A 13,015-nucleotide genomic window follows, 5' to 3' on the forward strand; every position below is an offset into this window, starting at 1 on the left:
CTCATATCATCTATGCCAGTTTTTATTGGACATACGCAGTGATATAAAGCAGCCTGTTATGATCATTATTTAATAAACTCCTTTTGGACACTCTGCATAGTGTCAATAGAAGAGTTTATCTGATCTTTATCCGCCCTTTGATAAGGTTATAAATATTTAACAAACACTTGCCCTTTTTGTTATATTTTTATTGGGTTTTGTTTAGCATAAATACATTTATAAATTGATTTGGTGCTAAAATACTAACAGTTTTATCATCTCTTCTTGTCTCTCAGTGTATAAGGATCGTGTTCTGCATTTGCGTATTGTTCTCGACCGTTCAGCGTCGGATGGGTGTAAATAAGTTGCCATTTGTTTCGCTTCGCTTTGTATACTTCGATTAGGTAGTTCAGATTAGGTTCACTTCGTTAACCACTCCGTGTTGGCTTTGTAAATTTAGAATCGCTTCCCATGCAGCACTTTCAACGACTGACGGAGATAACTATAATATAATTGGGGGTGTGTCTAGGAGTAACTTAAGAACGCACTCGATAATACAATATACGGGGTCTGTAATAGTAATGATATACACTCAGCTTGAATCATATGTCTACGGGTACTAGAAGTTAGATAGATTTAGACGTAGGTTCGCATAGAGTAAGAAAAACCCGAATCGTTGTGGGGCGATCGAAGCGCAAGATTGTAGATTGTCCTGCCCCTCCCTCCAAATCCCTAATCCCTAATCCTCGTCGTCGTTGATGGCGGCACTGCTGCGGGAGATCTTCATGTAGGCGGCGCAGATGCACTCGCACACGAAACGGTACTGGCTCTGCAACACAAAACCAAGAGCAATGAGTCACACAATCCATAGATAGATGGATAGATCGCCTCGTGGACACTCACCACGTTCTGCACCATGCAGGCGCGCTGATCGCGCATGGTGCGCACGATGTCCAGGGGATAGACAGGCTCGCGCGCCTCCATCAGGGCCAGGGCGGTGTCCATCAGGATGAGCACTCCAGTGCGTCCGATTCCCGCCGAGCAGTGGACGATCACGGGTGGGTTGGCGGCACTGATGCACCTGTGGAAGAAAGGCGAAGGTTTGATCCACCAATTCGAACTTCTTAGCCCACTTCTTAACTCACTGATGCACGCTCGTCGAGACGGGCGTCTCGTCCTCCGGAGTGGCGCCGTTGCTGGCCGCGCACTTGCGCTCGCGCATCAGGCCGCCGTTCTCGTCGGCGTCCGCGTCGGCGTCCATCAGGCGCACCTGCTTTAGGCTCTCCTCGATCTCCTGGAGGAGCGTGCGGTTGCGGGCGGCGCGCACCCGCTCCGTGAACTCGAGAAAGAGGTTGGGGTCGGAGGGCACGCAGTGGTCCGGCCAGGCCAGGTACTGCATGTGGTGGATGTGCCGCTGCTCGTGCTTGTCCTTCAGCACGAACTCGCGGAACACAAAGCTGCCCGTCTCGTCCGGCTTCTCGCTCAAGCAGCGCACCGAGAAGCCCTCCGCCAGCTGGAGCTCCTCGCCGGTGACCGGCCAGTACTGGTGGCACTTCTGGCGACCCGACTCCATCACCGTGGTGAGCATCACCAGCAGGTGGCTGCTCTCCTGCTGCACCATGCGCCAGAAGTCGGTCGTGGTGCTGGCCAGCGGTCCCTGGGTGGCTATGTACCGGTTCACCGCTCCGCCGGGAATCTCCATGTTCACGTAGTTGGCGTTGATGTAGTCGCCGGTCAGCGAGTTCACCAGAGAGACCCGCGTGCAGTCATCTGAAAGGAGGAATATGGTATTTCGTAATCAGGACTCTCAACTCAGGAAGATGCCAAACCTACACGGCGATATGTCTCGGTAGCGGTTCTTGGCCGCGTTGGCCGGCTTCCGGGCCTCGGTGATGGCCAGGTCGGGGTTCTTCCTGTACATGAGCTCGTACTGGGCGAGGAGGGCGCCCGAGGCCAGGCCGTCGCTGAGCAGGAGCAGGCTCTGCGTGAAGAGGGCGTCCCCGTCGAGGAGGTTCGAGTGCGAGCCAATCTCGTCGCTCTCCGGAACGTACTGGTAGAGCGGCTCCTCCTCCAGGAGCAGCGGCACCGACCGCTGGGGCCGCACGGTCAGCAGCAGCTCCCCGCTGGCCTGGTGCCGGCAGTCCCGGATCATGGCCACCACCTGCTCGTGCCGCAGGCCGTGCACGTCGCGTCCGTTGATCATGAGCACCTCGTCGCCCTCGCAGACGCGCGGCGTGCAGCGGTCGGCGGGCGTGTTGGGCACCACCTTGGACACCTGCACGGGCAGGCTCAGGTCCACGCCGCCCTTCACGTTGAACCCGTAGCGCCCCTGCTCGTCGGCCTGCAGCCGGATGGTGATGAGGTCGCTGCCGCTCTCCGGCTGCTGCTGCTGACCCACTGCGTCCGCAATGGTGGTGGGCAGCAGGAGCGGGCTGTGCTGGCCGGAGCTGTAGGCGGGCGGCATTGGCGAGGGCGAGGCGGACTCGAAGCGCCGCGTGCACTGTTCGATGAAGCCCACGTCGCTGGAGGAAAGGAGGGGGTTTAAATATAAGCCATTTGCCAGGTTTGCCAGGAATCAACTCACAGCTGGATGTCGTACTCGTCGCTCTGCTGCTCCCAGGCCTTCCTGGGCATGGAGTCGGCCTCCTTGGAGGTGACCTTGTTGTCGTGCGGCCGGCTCGTCTTGGTGATGGTCAGAATGGTGCCCCCGCCGGAGGCCGGTTTGCCGTTGTTGTGCGAGTTGGCGCTCTCGGAGCCGCTGTGCTGCTGCAGCATCGGAGTGCCGCCCGAGGAGCCCGAGGTGCCGCCGCCTCCGCCGGCAGCTCCGAGGAGCCGCTTGCTGGGCGAGCGCACGAAGACCTTGTGGATGCGGCCGCGCTGCTTGGACTCCTGCACCGCCTGCAGCTCCGTGCGGCCCGAGTAGTAGAACTTGCTGCCCAGGCTGATGTTGAGGAAGCGCGAGAGGCGGTGCGGCCGCTTCAGGCGGAAGAAGCTGTGGTGCTCCACGCAGGACTTCCACAGCGCCTTGGCGTGCTTATGGCTGCTCATCCCGAAGCCGAGCAGGGTGTCGTAGCTCTCGCTGGGCTCGCGGCGCAGCTGGATGAAGAAGTCCTTGCGCTTGAACGACACCTTGACCATCTTGCTCCACGAGAAGGTGTTCACCCGCAGCGCGTGCTGGAAGACAAGCAGCCCCACCGCCGAGACGCCCAGCTGCAGCTCCTTGCCGTTGGAGTCGGTGGCCCGGTGCAGGTCGATCCCGTACAGCTCCAGCCGCTTGGCGTGCTCCAGGTAGTTGTACTCCGCGTCCGCGGGCAGCTGGCCGCGGTGCAGCTTGTGCAGCTCGCCCACCTTGCGCTCCGTCTCGGGCGTCTGGTCGCAGAGCAGCTGCATCCCGCTCAAGTAGCCGGGCTGGTGTTCCGCCGCATTGAAGTCGCCCAACTCGGCTGTGGACCGAACAGAGGGAATGGTTATTGGGGGATGGACCAAGGGAGATGGACTGCAGACTCACACTGCACCGTGTAGCTGGCAAGCAGGCACTGGGTGTTGCTGGAGCATGGCAGCTTGCCCAGCAGGATGTGGCGCTTGATCTGCAGGTAGAACTGGTAGCGGGTGAACTCCTCCTGCAGTCTGCTGGGGTCGCTTACAAAGAACTGCAAAGAGTGCGGATCAGTATTCAGTATTCTTGGTTGGAGAGATCAGGATGCGCGACATTACCTTAACCCTAAACTCTAATAATGGAACGGCATCGTTGTCGAGGGAGACGCTGCTGCATTGCTTCTTGAACTGCTTCTGGGCATCGACCCATCTCTGAAGGAGGAAAACAGATCGGGGGTTACTGGTCAGAGTTACTATTCAGGATGTTCCTTGACTTACCACAACGTCGCCCGGCTTCTGGGGAAACAGAAGGCCAAAGTAGTCCCTTTCGGATAGCTCGAGGTATTGAAAGACCTGATCCAAGAGTTCAGAGCCTTTCGCACGTTTCTGAATTGGGTTCGAAATATATAATAATGAATTGTTTAGGTTAGCTAATTAGGCTGTCCTCCCATTTTCTGGGCCAAATTTAAACTCAAATAATAAGCAACCTGAGTAGCAAGTCTTCGCTTCGATTTCTCCCCCAATTGTCTGCGATGCAATTACGGTGATTAAATGACTTCCATTAGGCTGCAATTTGGCAGACAGATTCCATTTCTAGCATAATTTTCATCTGCCACAACCGCACACACTTGATCATCGAGGTGAAAGAAAGCGAAACCTCGGACGGAGATGGAAAACAATGCGGACAAGTGCGTGTCTGGAGATGCTACGCGAAAACGAAAGCTATCTCAGGGTGCAGAGCCAAAAGCGAGCAGATAAAAGTGAATAAATTGATGGTAATGACTAGCCAACGAGACCCCAGAGACTTTCTTTGCTAAGACCACGATTATGCGCATAGACAATGGAGTTACTACGCAAAGACTTGCTACTCGAATAATAAACCTATAATGCTATACAACGCCATTTACATGTTGCCATGCAAACGGGGTGGGTGGTTACCTCGATCCGAAAGGTGTGCGTGATGTCATCTAGGAAAAGGACGGTGACGCATTGCTGCCGTTGCGGATTCTTCTTGTCGCGCGCCAGTTCTGGGCCGCCTCCTCGCAGGCGAAAGGTTCTGGTCAGGTTGTTCAGTCGGAAGCGCTCAAACATGACCGAGCTCCACGAACTCCATGACGCGGGCTGGGATCGATTGGCTGGGGAGCGAGGGGTGCGAGGGGACGTACGTCTCGTTGGAGGGCGCTGGTTGCGGAGAGGGAGCTCCTTGGTGGCGGGACCTCTCCTTCTGGCTCGGCTTCTTCTTGTTTATTCGATAAATTGGCAAGAGTGTGTTTGTTTGCTTTGTGTGCTGGCTGGCTGGCTGGCTGGCTGGTTGTTTTGGTTCCAGTTAACTCCTTGGCTGCCTCCTCGGCTCCTTTTCGTGTGGATGGATATCTGATTGACTGAAACAGAAGAGCGGGTGAGAACGAATCCGAATGAGTAGCGACTTACGGCTCGATGAAGGCGCAACAGCAACAACGTACTCTCGCCTCCTCTTCCGCTGCATTTGTTTATTTTCTCAGTTATTGTTGTTATTTTATGTCCAGCACGCACACTCACTCACTGCCTAACAACACACGGGGTTATGGCTCTGGCTCTGGCTTTTCTGCCCCTCATTTCCATATCCCCCGCGGGATTGGGTGGTGCATACTTCCACGTAGAGCCAGCGTAACCCAGCAAAACAGCAAACAAACGACTTCGTTGTCGACTCGAGCATTGAGTGCCGGGTGACTAATAATTTGTCTTTGAGGCCTTTCCTTGCCTCTCACCTTGCAGCGCGCAGCTTTTCTTTGCTGTTGTCTAACTTGCAGATAAGGTAAAGTCAGCCATTATATGACGGGCACTGCTAAAGCAAGCTCGCTTCCCACTTGTGCACTCAGGAAAAAGTTATGAACTCTCCGAGTACGTTTTAAAATACCTTTCCCATTGACAAACTCAGTGCTTTCAGTGCAGTTGCCCCAAGCCGTGTGCCACAAATCGTCTCTGCTAATGATTGATGTGCCGTGTAATTGGCTTAAATGCTCTCGACTAACACACATATCTGTGTGTGCATAATTGTAAGCTCCGTTCCACCTATTCTACCTTTCAACCTTATTTTCCGCAGACGTTGACTGTTGCCATAAACTGGGTTAAACCCGCTTTTGTCGAGCTGCGTAAAGCGGACAAGAAGGGCCAAGAAGTTTGATGCAGAGCTCTTCCCCTGTTACCATGCAGTTGCCAGTAATTATCGAGCGGGGGCTAACTAGCTAGTTCCCTTGAGTCAGTGGCCGCCTTTAGGAGCTGATCGAACGCCGAGGGGTCACTTATCGGGGGCGTTAAGCCTTTTATCGCAACGGAAGGTTGCTTTCCTCAGCCGATTACACACAGCCCCATCATTATCTCCTCTGTTCTTTTTAGCGGAGAAAGCGCAATTGTCATTGTCGCGAGTAAAAATATCTCAGCAAAAGATATTTCCGTAGACATCTCTATACATCCCACCTATTTTTCCCACTTGGTTTGGCACTGCCAATATCTTGGGCCGCTACTGTTTCTCCCGGGTTATCAACAGGTTGGCCCAGCAAAATCGAAATGTTTTTAAGACAAACAAGGGTTGCGTCATATTCTGACGCCCACAAGGCAGGGCTAAACTACCAGATGAATGGGAAGGAGTACCAGGGGGAAGTGCCCGACATCGGGCGCCTTATTTGCACGGAAGCCAGTTTGGTTCGGTGACCATTTAAGGCCAGGGCAGCTCGATAATGAACGTACGCGTACATCGCACTCTCTTGGACTTTTCATTATGAAATCGAAATCGAAATGGACAACACCTAGGCGATTATGCCCCAATGGGAGCACCATTGTTCGACCGATCTCCCTCGCTTTTTCGGTTCGTTGACCGACTTTCTGTGCGAAATTATCATGGGGACACACATTTGCATGCGAGTTTGTTTGTTTGCCCAGCTCTTTCCCCATTCCGCCGACCGAATAGCGGTCTCCAGAGCAGAGACAGCTTCCGTTTCTTTCTGGGGCTCGTTATTGCTCGCTCGGAAACCTGTTTGCAGCTATACAGCCGACCCAGCACTTTCTTAGGGCATCCCCCTGACCCCTGCCTCTCGTGGAGTACTTCAGACCGAGTTGGGATTGCTGAGGGCTCATCGCCTGGGGTTGCTCAATCAGCGAGGGCATTCCAGAGAGCAGGGCAGAGGCAACGGACACGATGGATCCGCTGTTAGGTAATGAAAACCGCAGGTTGGCACTTCTTAGGAAACGTAATTCGAGAAACGCAAGCCGCAAAGCACAAAGCCTAGCGAAAACAAAGGGGGCGTAATGAAGGGGGCGTGGGGGGCGGGAGGAAACTCGATGACACTCAACCTTTATTGCACGCGACATCCTTCAAGCTTCCCTTTTCAGGACGAGCCGCTTTCGACGCCTGGCAACCCCAATCAAAGTCAGATTGGGGAAAATTCTGAATTTAGTCACTCCGTGATAAAGTCAAATAAAATCCAAGCCTTGCAACCCCGTTTTTATGGGCAAAATTAAATTTTTCCCAGGGTTGTGTGTGGTCCACCTGGAGGCAGCACAGCCTGGAAAAGTAAAAACGGGGAGCTGTGCGGAAAACAGGTTATAATACACGATTAATTTTCTTTCGTGCCGGGGACGCATCAATTAGGCCAGTCTGGCATTAATTATCGGATGGCGTATGCATTTGTGGGGTTTGTTTTATGCCTGCCTATACCGTTATGCGCCAGGGCTGCCATGTGTTCCGTTGTGGAAGGGGAGGCGACCCCTGGAAATGGATTGGGTCTGCAACGAAGGCGGGGCTTAGTCCGCTTATCGCTGTTTGCCTTTCAATTTTTATTGCTCTCGGGGCAGGGGAGGCGGAGGGCGAGGTATTGGGGGCACCCCGTGCGGTTGCTCAGTGCTCAACTTTCCGAATATGCTATTTTCGTGTTCATATTCCACATGCAACACAGTCGCCGGCTGAAAACCCGGGCGACACTAACACAGTCCCACCCTGGCGCACTTGCACAAAACTGAGTAAATTTGACATTGAGTTAAGAGGAAACACAGTTAATGGCAACTACATAAAATTACACCTTAAATTTAATTAAAACTCAACATCAAGTCAAAATGCCAATCAGCGAGCAATGAGAATTCAAACATTTTGATTTGATTACGTTTGATTCTCAATAACTTGGTTTTCCTAAAACGGATTTTTCAAGTGTAGAAACTCAGCTGATTGGCGTTTCTTCCCCTTTCCTTTTCATCCTTTCCTACATATATTCCTACACTAGTTTTTTCCTTTTACCGTTTATCTTTTGTTTGAGGAAATGCAGTTGTGTTTTGCTTGACAAACAAATTGACGGTTTGATGGGCGAATTAAAGGGGGGTGGCAGTTGCAGTTGCGGTTAATTGACGAATTTGTAAACAAACAATCAACGATTAATTGACAGAGAGCGGAAGGGGGGAATCTTCCGCTTTTTTGCTCTCTTTTCTTCACTCATCTTTATCTTCGCCTTTTCTGTAATGCATGTGAGTGTGCGTGCACATCTTTGTCTCTTTCTCTCTCTCTCTCTACCGCCTGCAATAAAATCAGGAACAGGCTGCATTGGACGAGAAACCCTCCGCGAGAATGAAAACAATAATTATACCGACGGGAGCGAAAAGGGAGTTGCAACACAAATGGAGAGAGGAGGCCCTACATTTTTTTCTTTATTTTTTCTTTACTACTAAAACCAACTACAATATTAACTTGTTCCTTTATTCGGGAAATGCTAAATATGTTTTCCTCGCGCATTCAAACCGAGACAGCAAAAGTCACACGCACGCACGGTGCACAGCACGACACTTACACACTCGCAGCCGCTTCGTGGAAAAGTCAACAAAAGTCGAAAAACAAAGTAATCGAAATTACACAGACGGATGGACAATAAACATAAGTTTGCGGTTTACTTTTTAAGTTAGGTGCGTCCGTTTACTTGGGGTTTCTCGAAAACGGAAGAAACGAAAACAAACCGAAAGAAACTGAACCGACGGCGATGAAAAAATAGACTGCTTAGTGTTGCCAGACTCACGGTCTGGCTTTCCCCCAAATCAGTTTGGACCTAAGTTGGCATCACCGACAAACCTTTTCATCTACCTAGTAAAAAGTTGGTTGTAAACTTTGACTGCGCTTTCACTTGATTTTATCGATTAATTTTGCAATTCTTCAGATGCAAGCTGACATTTTTTTCAATAAAAAAAAATACTATATCTTATTTAAAATTTATAATAAAAAATGGTTCTTGTTTTACGAACTGAGTCTCTAGTGCCGTTAGCATGAGTCCCATTGATATTCCCAAGTACTCTTAAGAGTAGAGAACCGCATCGAGTTCATGATCAAACTTGCTCAAACCGATCACAACTCAACTCAGCGCTTCGCTACGAAGTCGTACGATCGAGTTTCGGCCACAAAACGATCGAGTTCCAAGCAGAAAACTGCAACGAGAATGATCGTTCATGTTCGATCAAACTTGCTCAAACCGATCACAACTCAACTAGCTTATAATAAGCTAATCTGGCAACACTGATTCAAAATAACAAAGGCGTAATGTTACGAATCGAGTGGGAAAGATGGTTTCGCGCATTTCAAATATGTATCGCTGCTGAAGAGATTGAAACACCTACCAGGAAACGAAATAAGTTGCTTCACTTGGGAGACTTCCAATTGCAAACGGTTGCTTTCTCTTTACCCGATGCTCTAGTAGACCCCGATAAGAACAAAGAAGTCGACGAATTCTTTGTGCTGGTTGAAAAGCTAAATGATTATTTCTCACCGAAACAAAACTCAACCTTCGAACGGCATATTTTTACCAGTACTGCTCCCACCGCCACCGGGCTTGCTTCTCGGGGGCTGAATTTATTCCAAACATTAATCGTTTGTAGCGGAACAAACCCGTTGGGCTTATAAATGTTGTTATCTGTCGGCTTGCCTCATCCAGTTCTAATTGATGGTAAATTGAATTGAAAAGTATGTAGCATCTTTCAACTTTGTCATCAACAATTCTAAAGTAGGCAGTGGGTAGTGTTCCCACAGATAGATTGAACTAAATCAACACCCACCGCGACCAATTGTACTCATACTAAATGTAAGCAACATTCTCGAAGATAAATTGCCGCTCACACAAAACGGTTCGATCGAACAAAATCATCAGATTGGAACTGAATGTTCGCTTTGAGCACGATCGCTTACGCAGAGAGTTACCCAAGCGGTTCGATATCTCAAATAGGCTATAATTCTTAATTTTTATACATTAATGTACTGAACTGAGGGTTTATTAATGAAAAAATGCAGCTTTATATATACATACTGCTTTATAAAAATCAGCTTTTTTCTTAACTTTTTTTTCGGTTATTCCGCTTTTTTTTTGTTAAGCTTTTTTTTTCGTTGATTTTGTTACTCAAAAGAAATGACGCCACTGCGATTACGATAGGATACATACATTTCACAAAAAATCCGATCGAGTTTGATCGAGAAAATTGTGATCGTTGCTGCTCTCTGACGCCCACTTCTACTGCTGTTAAGTAAATGGTCGGTCAGATCTTGCAGGAAAGGGAAGATGATTCACCACCTTGTAGCGGCAGCCTTGCTGCTGCTGGCCGCACAAAAAACGTGGGCGGACATTCCCGATTGCGACTTCTTTGACACTGTGGATATCTCGGCAGGACAGAGACTCCCCAATGGCTCTTACTTATACGACGGCCTGCTCATACCGGCCCACTTGACGGGTAGCTATGACTTCAAGCTTCTGCCGGACGACTCCAAGGAGGAGGTAAAGAGCCACGTAAGGGGATGTGTCTGCAAATTAAAGCCCTGTGTTAGGTTCTGCTGTCCCCACGACCACTTAATAGACGGCGTCGAGTGCCACGAGAGTGAGGAGGCGATGGACGAAATCCAGGAGGTGAACGTGACCCTCAGCGACGGTTCGGTGGTCTCGAGGCGGGTCAAAACCGACCTCATCGTGCAGTGGGACTTGCCCATGCCCTGCGAGGAGTTGTTCTACCTGGACAACCAATACGAGATGGACGAGTGGACTCTGTTCGAGGTTCGGGGTTTCCTCTAGGGTGTGCCAAGTTCTGCAAGTCTAATCAGTATCACCGCTTAGAATGGAACCTTTCGCCGCCACCACGATAACGCGATCCTGAACAAGCGGGAGTACTGCCTTCAGCATCGGAACTTCACGGACGGCAACGACACCCTCGTTCGGATTGCACCGCACAACTGTCTGATCTTGGAGTCCAGAACGGGACAAACCTTCAGTGAGCCCCACTCATTAGCCCACAAGCCCACTGAGTTTCACTTTCCTTCACCTCCCTCCAGTCATGGTCACATCGCTGGTCTGCATGCTCCTCACGATCTGCGTGTACCTGGTGGTCAAGAAGCTGCAGAACCTGCACGGCAAGTGCTTCATCTGCTACATGGTCAGCCTCTTCATGGGCTACCTCCTCCTGCTGCTGGACCTGTGGGAGCTGTCGCTCGGGTTCTGCCTCACGGCGGGCTTCCTGGGCTACTTCTTCGTGCTGGCCGCCTTCTTCTGGCTCTCCGCCATCAGCATGGACCTCTGGAACACGTTCAGCGGAAACACCCGCGTCCTGAGCCGCCTGCTGATGGGGCAACGCTTCCTCACCTACAACGCCTACGCCTGGGGAATGCCGTTGGTCCTGACCGGAGTCACCTACCTCGCTGACCGGCTCGTAGAGAACGAGGACTGGAATCCGCGAGTGGGTGCGGAGGGACATTGTTGGATCTACAGTGGGTACCGATTTCGATTTCGATGGCGTTCGTACCCCAGTCCAGTCAGGTTTCCTTTCCGCCCACAGCCCTTGGTTGGTCTGCCATGCTCTACTTCTTTGGACCGATGCTACTGCTGATTCTGTTCAACCTGACCATGTTCATCCTGACGGCCATCCCCATAATGCGAGTGAGGAGGGACATTAAAGTCTGGACCAACAGGCGGGACGGAAAGCAGAACCCCAGTTTGGACAAGGAAACGTAATGCAGTCCAACTTCTGAATGATCAATCACCGTTTAGGGAGTTGCCCGTTTCCCTTGCAGATACATGTCCTTCCTGAGGCTCTTTATTGTCATGGGTTTGACGTGGAGCATGGAGATACTCTCCTACTTGCTGCAGTCGGACCCGTTTTGGGCCAAGGTGTTCCTGGTGGCCGACTACCTAAACTGGTCTCAGGGAATCATCATATTTGTGCTGTTCATTTTGAAGCGCAGCACTCTGAAACTCCTGCAGGAGCGGTAAGTACTCATTGGTTTGCAACATGTTTGAGTAACAAAGTCCCTCCATTTCGTCTCTGCCTGAGCAGCATTATGGGTGAGAGTGCAGAGGCCAACGTCAGCGAAGAAGAGATCTCGCTTGAAAATGCCAAACTTGGCAATAATTTCTCATAATAGGTAACAAGAAGAGAACTGTTTATTTGCAAATTTGGTGCTGGAAACCCCTGATCTACTAACAATGAAATTGCACGCCAGATCAACAACTGGTTATCCTGGGTGTCTGTCGATATATGTTTCTATAGTTATAATGCTTGTCACAATTAACCTTTTCTGCTTCCTGTTAGCATGGTGTTTGCCTTCTCCTTTAAGTTAGTTATTGCACATTTAAGTCATTCTTTTCTTGGAGTGATCATAATGATTCCTTCTCCCTAGACGCCAGCCAAAACCCAACTGGAGTACGAGAATAAGATCGAGTGGAAGCGCGACTGGTGGATCCGTAAATCGCTTAACCAGGACCAACTCCTCAGCCCAAAACTCTTCTTTGATGTTGGGTTAGTGTACCTATGTATTTACTAACGCTGTGAAATTAACATTTTTTTAACTACAGTAGAATCCGCTTATAGCGACTCGTTATACCCGGAAGACGCAGTAAGCAAAAGGATATAAGTGTATAAGCCTGTCTGGAGACCAATCAAGCCATCGACGGACACGATAAGCGGAGTCGTTATAACAGGATTCTACTGTATTTTACTCAGATTAACCTTGCATGTTGGTTTTCTTAGACAGCAACTTAAAGAAATACTTATTTTTGATACACTTTTTTTGCTAATTAAGAAATAACATTATTATACTCGAAGTGAAGTATTTTTGATAAACATTTTAAATTGCTAATCAAAAAATAACAAAATTATACTCAAAGTAAAGTATTGTATCCCTACTTGAAATAAAAGTAACTGAAAAAATATTATAAAGAGGTGCGACTTAAAAATTACTTTTGAGTATTTAATGCCCGTCACATTTCGGGATGAGTTAAGTGTTCATTTCCTTCAATGTGAAAATAAAAACTCAGTCAAGTAAGATAAGTTTCTAGGAACTCTATGACTCAAAATATATATCAAGATATTCATTCTCGTATGGTCTGAGCTCTTCGACTCTTGAAGAATTGGTGGAATTATTTGCTACAGTGGAAAAGCTTTTCACTGCATTAGCTTTTCG

At 49.7% G+C, this 13,015-nt stretch overlaps 2 protein-coding genes and 1 long non-coding RNA gene across 8 annotated transcripts in view; 1 reads left to right on the forward strand and 2 right to left on the reverse strand.

The window, feature by feature from the left end:
• Positions 1-13,015, reverse strand: part of LOC108099002 — a 259,141-nt gene that overhangs the window by 75,718 nt on the left and 170,408 nt on the right. The gene's annotated exons all lie outside the window — the stretch shown is intronic.
• Positions 168-8,613, reverse strand: LOC108098986 (tyrosine-protein phosphatase non-receptor type 4). 3 transcript variants are annotated; one of them, XM_017202205.2, is made up of 10 exons: positions 8,485-8,613; positions 4,513-4,955; positions 3,853-3,960; positions 3,694-3,786; positions 3,488-3,629; positions 2,564-3,422; positions 1,813-2,501; positions 1,125-1,749; positions 883-1,060; positions 168-808 (listed from the first exon to the last, which is right to left on the reverse strand). In XM_017202205.2, exons 2-10 carry the CDS (start codon positions 4,663-4,665, stop codon positions 719-721), a joined length of 2,937 nt encoding a protein of 978 aa, XP_017057694.1. In that variant the 5' UTR covers positions 4,666-4,955; positions 8,485-8,613; the 3' UTR covers positions 168-718. The 3 variants fall into 3 exon arrangements, with proteins under 3 accessions (XP_017057694.1, XP_017057693.1, XP_017057695.1); XM_017202204.2 differs by having other exon boundaries at positions 8,385-8,606; XM_017202206.1 differs by lacking the exon at positions 8,485-8,613 and adding an exon at positions 8,285-8,361.
• Positions 9,386-12,771, forward strand: LOC108098991 (G-protein coupled receptor Mth). 3 transcript variants are annotated; one of them, XM_017202221.1, is made up of 8 exons: positions 9,386-9,541; positions 10,112-10,616; positions 10,677-10,830; positions 10,892-11,323; positions 11,392-11,563; positions 11,627-11,821; positions 12,233-12,351; positions 12,408-12,771. In XM_017202221.1, exons 2-8 carry the CDS (start codon positions 10,131-10,133, stop codon positions 12,464-12,466), a joined length of 1,617 nt encoding a protein of 538 aa, XP_017057710.1. In that variant the 5' UTR covers positions 9,386-9,541; positions 10,112-10,130; the 3' UTR covers positions 12,467-12,771. The 3 variants fall into 3 exon arrangements, with proteins under 3 accessions (XP_017057710.1, XP_017057711.1, XP_017057712.1); XM_017202223.2 differs by lacking the exon at positions 9,386-9,541 and having other exon boundaries at positions 10,188-10,343; positions 10,394-10,616; XM_017202222.2 differs by lacking the exons at positions 9,386-9,541; positions 12,408-12,771 and adding an exon at positions 11,890-11,977 and having other exon boundaries at positions 9,947-10,616; positions 12,233-12,348.

The sequence above is a fragment of the Drosophila ficusphila genome, unplaced genomic scaffold, assembly GCF_018152265.1.
Source record: "Drosophila ficusphila isolate 14025-0441.05 unplaced genomic scaffold, ASM1815226v1 contig_288, whole genome shotgun sequence".
Lineage (NCBI taxonomy): Eukaryota > Metazoa > Arthropoda > Insecta > Diptera > Drosophilidae > Drosophila > Drosophila ficusphila.

What these genes read in the sequence shown, in the direction of transcription:
- LOC108098986 (XM_017202205.2), bottom strand. Translation starts at nt 4,665, where the DNA reads ATGTTTGAGCGCTTCCGACTGAACAACCTGACCAGAACCTTTCGCCTG. An exon ending in TGCCAGCTACACGGTGCAGT is followed by an intron (nt 3,423 to 3,487) that starts GTGAGTCTGCAG and finishes TTCGGTCCACAG; the next exon opens with CCGAGTTGGGCGACTTCAAT. An exon ending in CTACCGAGACATATCGCCGT is followed by an intron (nt 1,750 to 1,812) that starts GTAGGTTTGGCA and finishes TCCTCCTTTCAG; the next exon opens with ATGACTGCACGCGGGTCTCT.
- LOC108098991 (XM_017202221.1), top strand. Translation starts at nt 10,131, where the DNA reads ATGATTCACCACCTTGTAGCGGCAGCCTTGCTGCTGCTGGCCGCACAA. An exon ending in ACGAGTGGACTCTGTTCGAG is followed by an intron (nt 10,617 to 10,676) that starts GTTCGGGGTTTC and finishes ATCACCGCTTAG; the next exon opens with AATGGAACCTTTCGCCGCCA. An exon ending in AAACTCTTCTTTGATGTTGG is followed by an intron (nt 12,352 to 12,407) that starts GTTAGTGTACCT and finishes TTTTAACTACAG; the next exon opens with TAGAATCCGCTTATAGCGAC.